At 29.7% G+C, this 14,683-nt stretch overlaps 1 protein-coding gene across 1 annotated transcript; it reads right to left on the bottom strand.

Annotated features, from left to right (window-relative positions):
• Positions 1-6,384: 6,384 nt before the first annotated feature.
• LOC115715927 (uncharacterized) lies at positions 6,385-9,175 on the bottom strand. Its single transcript, XM_061116526.1, has 5 exons — positions 9,167-9,175; positions 8,773-8,949; positions 8,491-8,568; positions 7,091-7,309; positions 6,385-7,001 (listed from the first exon to the last, which is right to left on the bottom strand). The coding sequence occupies exons 1-5, from the start codon at positions 9,173-9,175 to the stop codon at positions 6,744-6,746; spliced, it is 741 nt and encodes a 246-aa protein (XP_060972509.1). The 3' UTR covers positions 6,385-6,743.
• Between the last annotated feature and the right edge of the window lie 5,508 nt (positions 9,176-14,683).

Below are 14,683 nucleotides of genomic sequence, written 5' to 3'. Positions count from 1 at the left end.
TTGGTAAAAAATGGGTTTATGGACAAATGCTCGATCGTATTTATAGGAAAAACAGTAAAAAAGGGTAATCATTTCGAAAACCTCAGATGCCTCGGTTCCCCCAAAAGTGAATATGGAAATCAAAAGCAATCAAGTGCAACCGTCAAACGTGGCGAGAGAAAATCAGATTTCGAAGCATTAATGGCGCTAGAGCATTTATTAGCGGAAAACTGAAAGGACACCCAGTCAGCCTCACATTGAGTCGCGAACAGACGCACTTAACATGTGTCACCCATCCAAACGCAAAGACAGCTTGGATGAAGTCTACACGCAACTTCGGAAGTCCCGTACAGACTTGGGGGGCAAATGTTATCCCAATTTTTGCACTCTAACGTGGCAGCACACGATGGTGACACGTGGAATCGATCCTGGGTACCTGCTTGCAAGACACAGGCTGAACAAGGAACCTCATACATTTGCTCAGACGAGGTCCTCTAGACCGAGCAGTGGGCAATCCGCGCAGAACACCAACACTTAGCAAATTCAGCTTTCGCATCGTGAGTCATCAAAGAAATCCCTATAACTTTGGGATCAGATTACAGAGATATGACAAGCTGTCCAAATCCCACGATTATTGTATTCTGTATTTACTATGCAATCTTTCTGCTTATATTAATTGTAACGAGAATGGAAATACTTCCTCTCCAAGCTTATAGCCCTATAAATAGTGATTCATATTCACTGGGCAAAGGGTCAAAAGATTTTGTCTAAGAATTCATATTTAGAGATACTGTTGTAAGAGCTTCAAGAAAACGAACCATTTTCCTTGTTCTTAAGTCAATACAAATAACGAGGATTAGGCTATTACCGAACTGCTCCAGGCTGAACCTCTATAAAATTCTTGTGTATTTATTCGCTTTACTATATTTCTATCGTATTAAACTACTTGTCCCTTACAAAATTAGACTCCCTATCGTTGGCTAAAAGCTAGGTCAACATATTTTAATTTGATTAATTTTTGAAAATAATATTTTAATATTTAGATTTTTCAAAATTAATTTAATTATTTAATTAATTTAAATTAAATAAATCCTGTATCCAACTATCTAGTTTATTGCATGTGTGCGTTTTATATATTATTTACTATTAAAAATTGTTTTTATAAAGTCTATTTTTGTTTGATCTAAATTGTTATGATTAACTTGTTGACAGATCCAATGATCTGATTTTAACCAATAGTTTAATTATCAATAGGTCAAATAAATAATTTGTAACAAGTAAATTTTGTAAGCTTCTTTCATCTGTGTATAAACCTGATAACATGATCCAAATTAGTGTGTATATGTGCCTATATGTTTGCTTTGGGCTTAGATGCATATAGGGAGCCCATTTAATTTTTGTAATTAAAATAGACTAGGTTGCTAAAATAAAATTGTCACTTATGATAGATTTTATTTAGGCCCAATTTGTATTGGGTTTATTCAATGAATAACAGTTATTTAATTGAGGAAATTACACCCTATACCTTTTTTATATTGTCCTCTTTCATTTTTATCCTCTTTTTTAAAGTCTATCATTTTTACCTCTTTTTTTAAACATTGTACCAATTTTTCCCCTGTCACTTCAAGATACTCTCCATCTGACTCTCTTATGTGAGGGTATTTTAGGTACAATACATATAAAAAGTGGTATGTTTTAATTAAATATAAAATTAGAGGTAAATTTGATTAATTGATTAATAAAAGTTATATTTTCAACTTACCCTATTTAATTAAGGTTTATGTGAGAGTTAGGGGGTCATTAGTAGTGGGTACGACATACTGAATCCAGCCCTTTTCAATGGGCAAAGCAAATTATACACTTTTTATAAAAGAAAATACAAAGACATTATTATAGTATAAATTTATGTTGATGATATTATCTTTGGTGCTACTAATGATGCTCTTTGTGAAGAATTTTCTAAGTGTATTCATAATGAGTTTGAGATGAGCATGATTGGGGAGCTCAACTTTTTCTTTAGACTTCAAATTAAGCAACAAAAAGATGGCATATTCATAAGTCAAACCAAGTACATCAAAGATCTACTTCAAAATTTTGACTTCACAAATGTAAAATCCATGAAAACCCCCATGAGCACATCTATAAATATGGACAAAAATGAAAGTGGTAAGAATGTGAACATTACCAATTATTGAGGTATGATTGGTTCTTTATTATATTTAACCGCTAGTAGACCAGATATTTGTTTAGTGTTGGTCTTTGTGCTAGGTACCAACCATATCCCAAAGAATCCCACTTGAGTGTTGTTAAGAGAATCTTTAGATACTTGATAGGCACAATAAATATAGGACTTTAGTATCCCAAGAACTGAAACTTTGAAATAGTAAGCTACTCAGATGTTGACTTTGGCGATTGTAAGACGCATAGGAAAAGTACTAGTGGAACAAATCAGTTTTTACGAAATTCCCTAGTGTCATGGTTTAGTAAGAAAAATAAATCGGTAGCCCTATCCACAACAAAAGCCGAATATATAGTCGCGGGTAGTTGTTGTGCACAAATAATTTGGATGAAATAAACTCTTAAGGATTTTGATGTTGATTTTGAGTGTACACCCATAAAGTGTGACAATACTAGTGCTATTAACCTCTGTAAGAATCCAATATTGCATTCTAGAGCCAAGCATATTGACATAAGGAACCATTTCTTGAGAGACCATATCTAAAGAGGTAATATTATGCTAGATTTTGTGGGCACCAAATTCCAATTAGCAGATATTTTTACCAAGCCTCTTCGTAATGGGAGATTTAGTTTCATTAGAAGAGAGCTAGGTATGACCAACTTAAATGAAATATGAGGTTTTCTAGCTATGAAAATTTCATATCTCTTTACTTACTTATTTATGCATATTCGTTCCAAATATGATAATTATGTAATTTATATGCGTAGATGAGAATATTTCTTGACACTTGACTTATATGAACTATACTTGCTGAAAATTCAAAATTATAGGATATTATGTAGATTTTTGGTGAACTTTGGACTTATTTTCAAACAACTGAACATGTGAATTTTTGTATTTTTGACTATCTTGTGTGTTTATATGTTGAACATGTCAAATTAAGTGTAATTAGTGTGCTTATAAGTTTGCTTTAACTGAATTGAGTATTGAACAAATTTTTGGTACGCTACTTGTTGATTTAATAGGTTTTTGGCCTAAAAGAGTGTTTTTCACTAAAATTTCTCAAATATTTTTCGATTCTGTAAGTTTGTACACCTCACATTTCACATCATTAAACTACTAGAAAAGGAATTTTTCAATTTCAATGCATAAAACTCATTTTCGGTAAGGTTCTAGTTTTTTTGGCAATTTTTAAAAAGCTTATTGTAAATCGTCGTTTTTCAAAATTTTTTTGTCTTTCTTGTTTTAGAACTTTTTGTATTATCATATTTAAGGTATTAGAAAAGGTTTCTTTCTTAGCTACTTTTTTCCTGTTTTAGGAATCCCTACCTCAAATGAAACGAAAGTTGAACCCACCTCTAGTGACATTTTCGGATCCAAAACTTTCAAGGCTATGAGTTACACTATTACTAATGACGTATGGGTTTTCACACCAAAAAGAGGAGAGCAAATGCAAATTGTCTTAGAAAGTGATGATGAAAACCAAGAGGAGGATATTAACTTGCCTGGAAGTGAGAGCAAAGAAGAAGAAGAAGAAGAAGCTCTACCTCGAGCACCTCTAATGCCTCAAGCTTCTCATTTCAATATCGCAGAGACATTTTCTCATCTCCACACCTCGGTTGACACTCATTTTCAAACCTTTCGATGTGAAATAAACATACAATTCACCAACATCCTCAACGACATAAAAACCTTGAGGGGAGACATAGAGCAAGGTTTTGACAACATCCAAGGCAAAATGATACAATGGAGAGCATACATGGATCGATTTGGACCTCCGCCAAACTAGCTCTCTTGCATTTTATTTTTTTGTGTATTTTTTTATTTTTATTTTCTACATCTTGTCTCATGTTTATGTTTTTTTTTTAACTTTGTGTGCAAAGGCTTAGTGCCTTTTGACTTTTATGTGTTGGATGTTATTATTTTTTCTTGTTTTATTATGAATGTTATGCGTTTAACTTTTTTATTTTTGGTGAATGGAATGTTTTGTGGTGAATGGTATGTGTTTAATTTTTTTTTTTTATAGTGAATCGTATGTTTTATTTTGGATTTTATTTTTGTGTATTCCTTGCCACTCTTTTTGATGAATCAAAAGGGAGAGAAATTCTGTAATTATTTTTTTTGGCACAACCTTTATTTTTTTTGGGATATCTAACCTTTTAAACATAAATATAAAATTGAGGGAGTGTTTACAAAATCATGTAAGGTAAAATTAAAAGGTAATATTTTTACCCTTACACACATTAAGGAGGAGCTAATCTAATATATATTGCTTCAATTTTTCTTTTCCTTTTTCAAAATAATCAAATATTTGATATCATCTAAAAGGGAGAAATTATTAACTCAAACTTTTAGGTCTCCTTGTTTTGATGATTAACAAATATTTGATTATTATTTATTACTAATACTTTTTATGATTTTGTGGCACAATAAAAAAGGTAAAATAAATTTTCTAAGGCAAAATAAACTCCAAGGGCAAAATGGTAATTTTATCAAAATTCTCAAAAGTGACCCGAAGTGGATTCAACAAGCATATCAACTACTTCATACTTGATAAGAGCAAAATATTTATCAAGGGATCAAGAATTCAAGACCCTATTCAAAATAGGACTTTAAAAGCTCAAAGTCAAATGTCAACCCAAAAGTAAAAGTCAAAGTCAAAGCCAACTCTCGGGAAAAAGTCAACTTTAGATCAAAACATGCAAATCAAGCTAGAAAGCTCATCTACAACAAGACTACACAGAATCTAATGGTATAAATTTACTTTAGTCTTGTTAAAGTGATTTGCATAGTACACTAGGGTTTATGACTTGTGCGACAAGTTCTTACACCTGATGGTTCAAAAAAGATTGATTGAATTTTTAAATCTCATATCATTTAACTAAGAGAAAAAAAATTAGAATTTCGGAAATCGAGTAATTGAGTAAAAAGTTATATTAGTGCAAAATTTGCCACTGTAAGCCATTTGGAATTCCTATTGGAAACCAGAATTCTCATTGTAATCAATCTAAAATTTTGGTTCCCATCTAGAATTTTGGTTCATAGCAGAATTCTCCTTGAAATGCGTGCTAACGGTTATAAATGGCTACATTTCACCCTAACACTATATAAACTCGATTCTCACTTAGAAATTGAAGTTGGCTAAGCATTTATATCATATACCTAACATATTCAAGTGAGCTCAATGAGCTTCCAAGTTTAAAATCCAACAAACAATTTTCACACACTTTGTGCCAAATTTTGTGTTTATTCATTTCAAGTGTGCTTGCTAATCACTCTAGGTTTCTATTGTATCATCATTCTTCTAGAGTGAATTTTCTTGTCATTTCAAACACATTTTCATATTGTGATTGAGGTGAGGTTGGCACCGGTATTGTAAAAAACCCAGTTATAGTGAGATTATTACTACAACAATTCAAGAAAGAGGTTAATAGCTGTTGGCAGTTCAAAACTATTGTAAGAGGTTTGGAAACACCTTGGTGAAAATTTCCCGGTTGTAAGGGTTAGTCAAGCCTGTTAACTTGGCTCGATAATGGAACTCAAAGCTAGGTCCATTTCTTTGAAGACCAAGGACTGACGTAGATGGCTTAGTTTTACCAAACCTTACATACATTGAGAGTTTGCAATTTTGTACCTTTAAACTCTTTACTTTACAAGTTTGAATGATTGCTATACATTATTGCTTGCCATATTACTTGCATTTACTTAATTAATAGTTTAATTGCATAGTTTTGTGCTAAAAGTTTTAATTTACCGAATTTAGTTTAAATTTCTAATTCACCCCCTCTTAGAAATATATCTTGAGCTAACAGCCTAAACAAAATATCAATGTTAGCCTCCAAATTTGGGTCAAGACGTTCCCCAATCTTATCATCCAATTGACATAATCTATGAACATATTTCACAATTTTGAAATCAGAGTCATCAAGAGAATTAGACACTGAATCTAATTTAGCATCAACAGAACCTAGTTCAATAAAGTGAGACTTCAAAACAGTCCCTTTATTCCTGTCCCTCTTTCCAGGAATTAAGATTGGTGTCTCCTCAAAAACAGCAATGTCATAGAAATCATTTTGAACATAACCTTGAAAACCAGAAGAACTAGAAGACTGACCAGCAACAGCAGCGATAGAGGAAGACTCTATCTAAAATAAAATAACTAATGTCAAAAATTAAAAAAAAATAATAAAAGAGAAAAATTAAAAAAAAAAAACAAAAACAGAAAAAAATTTAAAATAATAATGGACCATAAAATATCATCTTCTCAACAACTTGAACACCACAAGCCATAGAAGCACCAACATCAATAAAATCATCATCATCATTAGAAAATAAATTCTGCTTAATAAAACAAAAAAGATTTTAATAAAATTAAAATAAAACAAACCACTAAAAAAATTCAAAGTAGGGTAAAAAAAATAGTAAAACAATAAGAAAACAACTCAAAAACAAACATCTTTCAAATCAACAAGAATTCTTGAAGCAACAACCAATTTATCATCAATTTTGTGCACTCTTGTGCAGTAGATGCATCTGATACATCTTCATTAAGCTTTGCACCACCATCAACAACAATCATCAGTTTTTAACTTTCAACTACGAACACAGACTGTCCACAATCATCTCGACCCCCACCATCCTCATCAGCATTTGGACCATCATCACCAGAGCAATCATTGGCGTTATCATCAACATCATCATCTCTAGGCTCAGCATTTTCCTCGTAATCAATTTCTTCATCATCCTCATTTTCACCATCACCAACAACATCATCATCATTTTCTGAGGAGCAAAGCACATCCTCTATTTGGCTCGAACGATGGCTAAAACCAGCACACGAAGACTAGGAAAAAGGGAAATTTGAATAAAAACTTAAACGAAATAAAAAACAACACAGAAACTACATTAAAAATAGAAACAAAAAAATAATACCCCAATAAGAGTATCCATCTTTTTGTTCAAATTAGCAAAAGTAGACATAATAATCCGCTGATGGCTAAGAACAAGAGACACATCTTTTTTTAAATCCTCGTACTCAATATGAGTTACATGCTCATGAGCCTTATACAATGATGGACCAACTTGATCACTTTCCACAGAAGCATTGGCCACAGATTTAGAACCAAATTCACGATTACGTTTACCTTTAACCTTAATAAAGGAAGGATTCGTGTCACCAGAAAAATAATTAGCCAGATTCAAGCTGGATCTCTCAACAGAAGTTGGAGAAATATTCTCCATTTGTAACTTGAAGAAAAAATAAAAAAGATAAAAAAAAAAAAAGGAATAAAAGTGAATAAACATATAATTCATAAAAAAATGAAAAAACAACACTGAAACAACAAAAAAACAAAAGTAAAAAAATACACAAATACCTCCTTTAAATGACAATTGAAGATGATGCTATTCACATTGTCCATTTTCTACTGAAATACTTTAAGCTTCTGCATTTGAGGCCAGTTAAGAAGCCTAAGAATGTCAATGTTTGAATACAAAAAAAGTTTTCCAATGATGTATGGACAATACTCAAAAAACTAAACTTGCAATGCATAAGTAAAACATAATAATCTATAAAACTCGCCTTCCTTATCCTTCTTGCTAACATTCCTAATATATGCATCAATCTTACCCTTAAGAGATTCAATAGTCATCTCAAAACACTCATTCCCCCACCCATACTCATCATAACGACCACTGTCTACAATATCAAGTTCCTCAATAGAAACAACCTTTCTAGGAGGACCTCCGAGCCAGTATCACTAAACGAAATACAAAACAACCAACTTGATTGTAAGATCATCATTATCCCTAAGGTTCTTGACAGTAAAGAAAACTTGAATCAAATTCTTGGTAATTTTTTTATTACCCTTTAAAAATATTCCACTAGCATATTCTTATCATGTTTAAACTGAAAAGTATCAAACTCAATGTGGCACTCTAGACATGTGACTAAGGCAAATTCCTCTACACTAAATGTAAGAAACTTCACAGCAACAGATACCCAGAATTCCATCTTATTAGGTTGATGAAATTCCCTCAACAATAGACATGCAAGACTTGGAAATGAATAATATACTCAGGAATTCAAAGTAAGTGACCAAAAACAGTTTGGGAAAACATTTTTAACTGGGTTGAGGTAAGAATAGTTTTAATATCGTTAATGACTGAATAATAATCATATGTTATTAATTTAGAATGATAATATTGTGAACGCCTATATTTAAATGTCCAGTCATGGAAAAATAAACATCCAAATACATTTCAATACAACTCAAAAACAACACCAAAACAACCAAAAACAAAAAAAGAAAAAATTATAAAAGTCCACAAACCTCAACAACAATATCATTAGAAGGCTCTTCTAACCCAGCTTTTGTAGGAAAATTCAGAATAAGGGATTTTCCCTTCCCCTACAGAAGAACAAAAGAAAAAAGAGAGAAGAACACAACTGTTATAGAAGGTATAAATCAACTCAAAACAACAAAACATACAAATGAAAATTAAAAATAAAACACTAATAAATTATTATTGAAAAAATCAAAACACAATAATATAAAAATTTAAAAATAAAACACAAAAACTCTAAAAAAAAAATACAAAAACAAACAACTAACCTTGGCAACTTTAGCTAATTGAATGAACTCATCGTTAAGTTCAAAATCAGAATTAGACTCTTCCTCTATAGATCGATGACATTTAGAAACCCTCTTAGAAGGAGAATGAAGATATACCTTACGTTTGGAAGGAGCAGGGAAAGTAGGACTTGGAGGATGATCTTTCAATTTTTTTTTCTACATTGAAATTTCGGGTAAATTAGATTTACGAGTATTTTGGGATTTTTTAACTACAGGGGATGAAGACTTAGATCAAGTGACGACCATGGAAAGACAAATAAAATGAAAATTTATAGGAGAAAATAGAAAAATAGTCAGGAGATGAAATGGGTTTCAAATAAAATAGAAAACTAATTAAAACTCAACTACTAAGAAACTGCTCAAAACCAACTACACTACCCATAAGCTTAAAGATAATGAAGAAGAACAGTACAACTATGGCGGTTACAAGGTTATTTATAATTTTTTTTTTTTATTTTAATTGCATTTTTTTTAAAAAAAAAAAAAAAAGAACGGCCATCAATGTGACAAGCAACATCACATAAAAGACTTTTTTTTTTAATTTTTTTAATTAAAAAAATATAAAAGATGACTTAAATTAAATAGGAATTTTTACACAAAATGACTATTTTGACCAATTTTTAACATTTATATTATCCTTTCTAATTTTTAACATTTTTACTTTTTAAAATTTTCTTTAATACTTTTTTAAAGTTTTATAATTACATATTTACCTTTTGTTCTTCTTCCTCATATCCAACCTCATTCAGATCTGGGTTCAACAAGTCCTCTTACTCTCTCATCAAGCTTATCGAGCTTTCACACTTGTCTTCGCACAATCACCATATGTAGCTTCTCGTCATCTGCCTCTTCTCAAGCCACCATTGTCGTTCAATCGATGTTTTTAAGATCTTCTTCTTCTTCTTCTTCTTCTTCTTCTTCTTCTTCTTCTTCTTCTTTTTCTTCTTCTTCTTCTTCTTCTTCTTCTTCTTCTATTCTTCTCATTTTGCTAAAATTACAAAAATAAAAGTTTAGATTTGATAATTTTTATAAGAGTTTGTTGTTTATTTGCTTATTTATTATTGATTTTTCGATTTTTCTTACAGATTTTAGGAATTTTGTTCTTATTCTGTTAGTTGAGTTCTTATATATATATACATATAAAAGTACACTTGCTAGGTGTTTGATGAAATGCCCAAGAGAATTCTTTACTAGCTTAAAGGAATAAGGCACATTCAAATGTAATTTTATTTCAACTTTAAGTTAGCATTTTCGTGGTATTGTTTAGATATTACTTTTGTTGATCTATATTTTATCTTTTTTATGAATCAAAAATTTCATCTAAATATTTTAATGGTTACGTTGATTTAACGTTGTTTATAAGTTGTTTTATAGTTGTTTCATCTTTTAATTTTTTTTATTGTTGCTGTTTCACCAAGTCATCCATTGAAGAGGCTTTTCAGGGAAAAACGTGAGGTAATGATGATGAGGTTGCAACTTTAAAGATTAATGTATTAGTTTTTGTTGTCTTTATCTAGTTTCAAAGACTTCTTTTGTTATGTTTATATTTTTTTTTTCTGATGTATTTAGTTAGAAGAATTGTTCAACCTTAAATGGTTTATGTCTCTCATTTTTTTTCTGTTTCTAATTAGTCATTTTTTAATTTTAATTTAGTTATTATACGATTCTTATTCTAAGGTTCTTAAGTTTTTTTTAAAAAACTAGATCATTATGCTACGTCTTACATTTATCAATTGTATTTGAATTTAAATTGGAATTGTTTTAGTTGCATGTTTATTAAATTTTATAAATTACATTATTTTTTAGTTGTTATATTGTTGTTTTAATGTTGTTCGGTACATGATATATTGTAGTATTATATAGCTATTAATCGTATTTTTATTGGTTCATTGTTTTATTAATTTTGTCATCCTAATATTTTTAGGTGCATGATAAGACCTCTGACGTTGTTGAAAAGTTGAAGCTTTCAAAGAAAAATATTGTCAAGGTTTATAATTTGCTTTTCTAATTTGTCTTGTTTGAAATGTTCTCTGATTGTTGTTCATTCATTTGAAAAAAAAAAATCATAGCAGAAAGTTGTTTTATAGTTTGTTTAATGTTGTTTTGATATTGTTTTAAGCTAACGGGGACTTGATTTCTAGTGATGATGAACTTCAAAGTTGATCAGAATAGACTTGTTGTTCATTTCTATTCCTTTGGTAGATTGAAGTGAGTTGCAAACATTGAAAGTGTACAAGAAAATGTTTCAAAGTCTTTTAAGAAAGTTGAAGCCACTATACATGAATTAATGATTGAGCAGTGTATTTGAAGTTATTTTATGATGCTATTTAAATATTCTGTTACAGTGAAGTTTTTATATATTTATTTATTTATTGTTATTTAGTTGTTCAATTAAGAAAAACTAAATATATATATGTTTAATTTTACATGGAAACATATATAAAGATTGTTGTTGTGTTATTTTTCTAAGATTATTTGTGTTTTTAGTTAACACCACATGTTGATGTCTAATAACTTTTCATATTAGAATAGGGTTGTTATCTAATTATCTGCTCGTTGTTATTTAGTTGTTTAACTACGTAAAAAAATTAAATGAATATATGTTTACTTTTTTATAGGTATATAATTTTTTTAAGTTGATGCACTAGTATCTTGTAGTTTCTTTTACTTTTTTCTTGAAAATTATTTATCAGTAATTTTTGAATTTCTTTTGAGTTAATGCAATGCGTTGTTAATTAATTAATTTACGTATTAATATGAAGTTGTTATCTAGTTATTTTATTTTTTTCATATATAATTGTCCAATCAAGAGAAAAATAGTTTATGTTTTCGTTTTTCATGGTTCATACTTTTTGTTGTTTGTTGGTTTCTTTCATATTTTATACAATATTAGTTGATGTACAATTGATTTTTATGTTAAAATAGAATTAATACTGTGTTGTTTATTCGTTGCTATTAGGTTGTTTAACAAAAAGAAAAATGAGTATATATATTTTTTTTTTAATGTGTAGATATATTTTTAAGTTGGTGTACAAGTGTTATGTAGTTGTTTTTAAATTTATTTTATAGATTATTTGTGTATTTTTTTCTTAGATCTTATGTAATTTATGAAGTTGTTTTCATGCCTATTTAACTTGCATATTATAGTAAGTTGTTATGCAGTTATTTATTTGTTGTTATTTAGTTATTCAACCAAATAAAAATGAATATATACACGTGTTTATTTTATTTTATACATTAGTGATGTTTTTTACTTTTTTAGAGTTATTTTTATGCCTATGTAATTTGCATATTGTAGTGGAGTTTATGCAGTTGTTTTTTTGTTGTTATTTAGTTGTTTAACTAAGAGAAATAAATGTATATATATATTTTTTTTTATTTGTGTGTTGTTTTTATTTTATTTTTTAAGTTGGCGTAAGTGTTGATGCTCAATTAATTTTTATATTATAATAAAATTGTTATCATGTTGTTTATTCGTTGCTATTAAGTTATTCAGTATTGTATTTTTTGAAGTTTTTATCTTATAAATTTATTTTTGTTTGCATAATATGATAAACTTTAATTGATTTATATGCTATGGTTAAGTTGTTTTCTAGTTGTTTTTGTGTTGTTGTTTAGTTGTTTTGCACTGAGAAAAGAAGCCTTATACGTTAAAATTCATTTTGTAAGAATTCGCCACGTGGCAACCACTGCCGCGTTCTGACGCTACAGTTTGTGAGCGTCAGGCAAGTCTGAATGCTTTGTCCCTCACTCGCGTGTGAGTCTCACTCGCCCACATAGCCACATGTGTGCCACACATCTCCTTGCGCATCTGGGGGAGTTTTTAAGTGTATTTTTGTAAATAAGAAACTTTGAAAATAGTATATTTGAAATTAATAAACAATATAAATGTTTATTTTTGCTTATGGTAGTATAAATATATATTTAAGGTAATTTTAACCCAAAATAGAAAAAACCCCAATTAAATAGGTGTCAATACAAAGATACATGCAAGTTTCATACGGTTTGAAAAAGACAGTGTAAAAAGTGTACAGTAAACAAAATAATAAATTCTATGTAGTAGTATAAAAATAACAAAATATATATAAAAAAAAATAGTATACTATGTAAAAATCCAATTAAAAATCAAATAAAATTTAAAAATTTAAAAGATAAATAACAATCAACAAAACTCATAGAAGATACCACAATATCTTCTAAATATTCTCCTTTGTATATAGATAGATTGATTGCGAGGTTTCGTAAAATAATAATGAAGTTAATAGAAAACCAAAGAAAAGATTTTGTAAAGATGTAAAAATTTGTAAAAGGTGGTAAGTGCTTGGCGTTTTGGGCTGGCCCCCCACAAGCCCAACTCGTACAATTTTCACTTTAGAATTTTTTTTCTTTCTTTTGTGGAAAACCATCTCGAGCTAAAAAAAAGAGTGTGAAGAGAGAGAGAGTTTTCGGTGAAAACAAGATAAAAGTGGGGTGTCAAAACAAAAGCAGCGTAACCCTCTCACGCGTCGCTTTCCCTTCAACCTTCACAGCCCTCCCCCCAACAAGGGGGCACAGATCTGACGGCTGACAAGCCCTCTGTAGCGCTCACATCGATGGTACCAGATGTGTACACGTGGAAAGATCGTGGACCGAGAAAAAATGAATGATAGTGTAATGATGAATAAATAATTTGACATTCTGTATTTTTTTGCAGACATGCAGTTCTCACTCTCTGCCCCCCTCTGCCTAAATATGCTCATTTTTCGCTGCATTCCACTATATACAACCAACTCTTGTACGGACTCCCTCTCTCTCTTAAATTTTACCACTGTCATACTCTACTCTTTGCTTTTGTACAACATATATATCCCTTTAATTTGTCTCCATCTTTGAAAATTCAAATCCCATTTCTACTCTTTTTTTATTATTATTATTAATTCAATTAAACAAATTAAATTAGAATTCTTGTGTATTATATTTATGTTTGATTAAACTCTCCAACCACAATTATATAAAAGAGAGAAAAAGTAGACACAGTCCAACCAAATTGGTCCCATCTATATATAATTTCTTTTTTATGAATTGACAATATAACAAATATATGTACCTTTATTGTTAATTAATAGTTTCAATTAGGAAAAGCTATTCACTTTTTTTTTCTTTGAAGATAATAATGTTATTTATATACCGTAGTACTGTAGTGACAAGCTTAAATTAGGTCGAGGAGCATAATCATGTGTTGGAGTGCATGTATATATATATATGAATGCAAGTGTGTGATATGTATACATGGTAAGGTGTCTGATAAATTGCGGGGATGCCAAGAGAGAATTGCAAATTTTCAAAAGTGATAAAAAAAAAAAAGTATCTGAAAATTTGAAAGAAAGTCAAAAGGAACAAGTAGTACTTTTTTTCTCTTTACTTTTTCAGATCAATTCAAAATCAACAAGTGGGCCAAATTTTGTGTTTTTATTAAGAAAAAAAATACCAATGATTATGCCTTTTTTTAAAAAAATAATTAGTAATTTTAAACCAAATTTTTTTATAATATGAAATTGTATTAATCTATGATATACTAATAGTTAATAAAACTCTTCTAAATATAATTTTTTACAGTAATGTAGTAATGTGATCCTTACAGTAATGTTATCTGTGGTCATACTTTTACACTGTTTTTATGTTTATTTAAAATGTTCTTACAAACTAAAACTACATAGAATCACGTACGTACGGTATAGTAGTGTTAATTTTCATTTGGCTTACAAAATTGTCTATATCTTGTCATGTGACTTGATTGTATTTATTACAGAAATATAATGGGAAAGAGTAACATAATAAACAGATGGACAGCAAAAATAGGGTACTAAAATAACAGCGGTCAAAGTTATTATATCATGTACAAAATAAAGCC

Source organism: Cannabis sativa, chromosome 5 (assembly GCF_029168945.1).
Source record: "Cannabis sativa cultivar Pink pepper isolate KNU-18-1 chromosome 5, ASM2916894v1, whole genome shotgun sequence".
Taxonomy (NCBI): Eukaryota; Viridiplantae; Streptophyta; class Magnoliopsida; order Rosales; family Cannabaceae; genus Cannabis; species Cannabis sativa.
The sequence above is the reverse complement of the archived record's forward strand: the minus strand, read 5'-3'. Positions and strand labels throughout refer to the sequence as shown.

Excerpts from the sequence above, each read along its gene's own strand:
- LOC115715927 (XM_061116526.1), bottom strand. Across the intron at positions 7,310-8,490 it reads CTAATGATATTGTTGTTGAG|GTTAAAGGTAAACGTAATCG; the intron begins GTTTGTGGACTT and ends TCCTTTATTAAG. Across the intron at positions 7,002-7,090 it reads AGATGGATACTCTTATTGGG|TCTTCGTGTGCTGGTTTTAG; the intron begins GTATTATTTTTT and ends CCTTTTTCCTAG.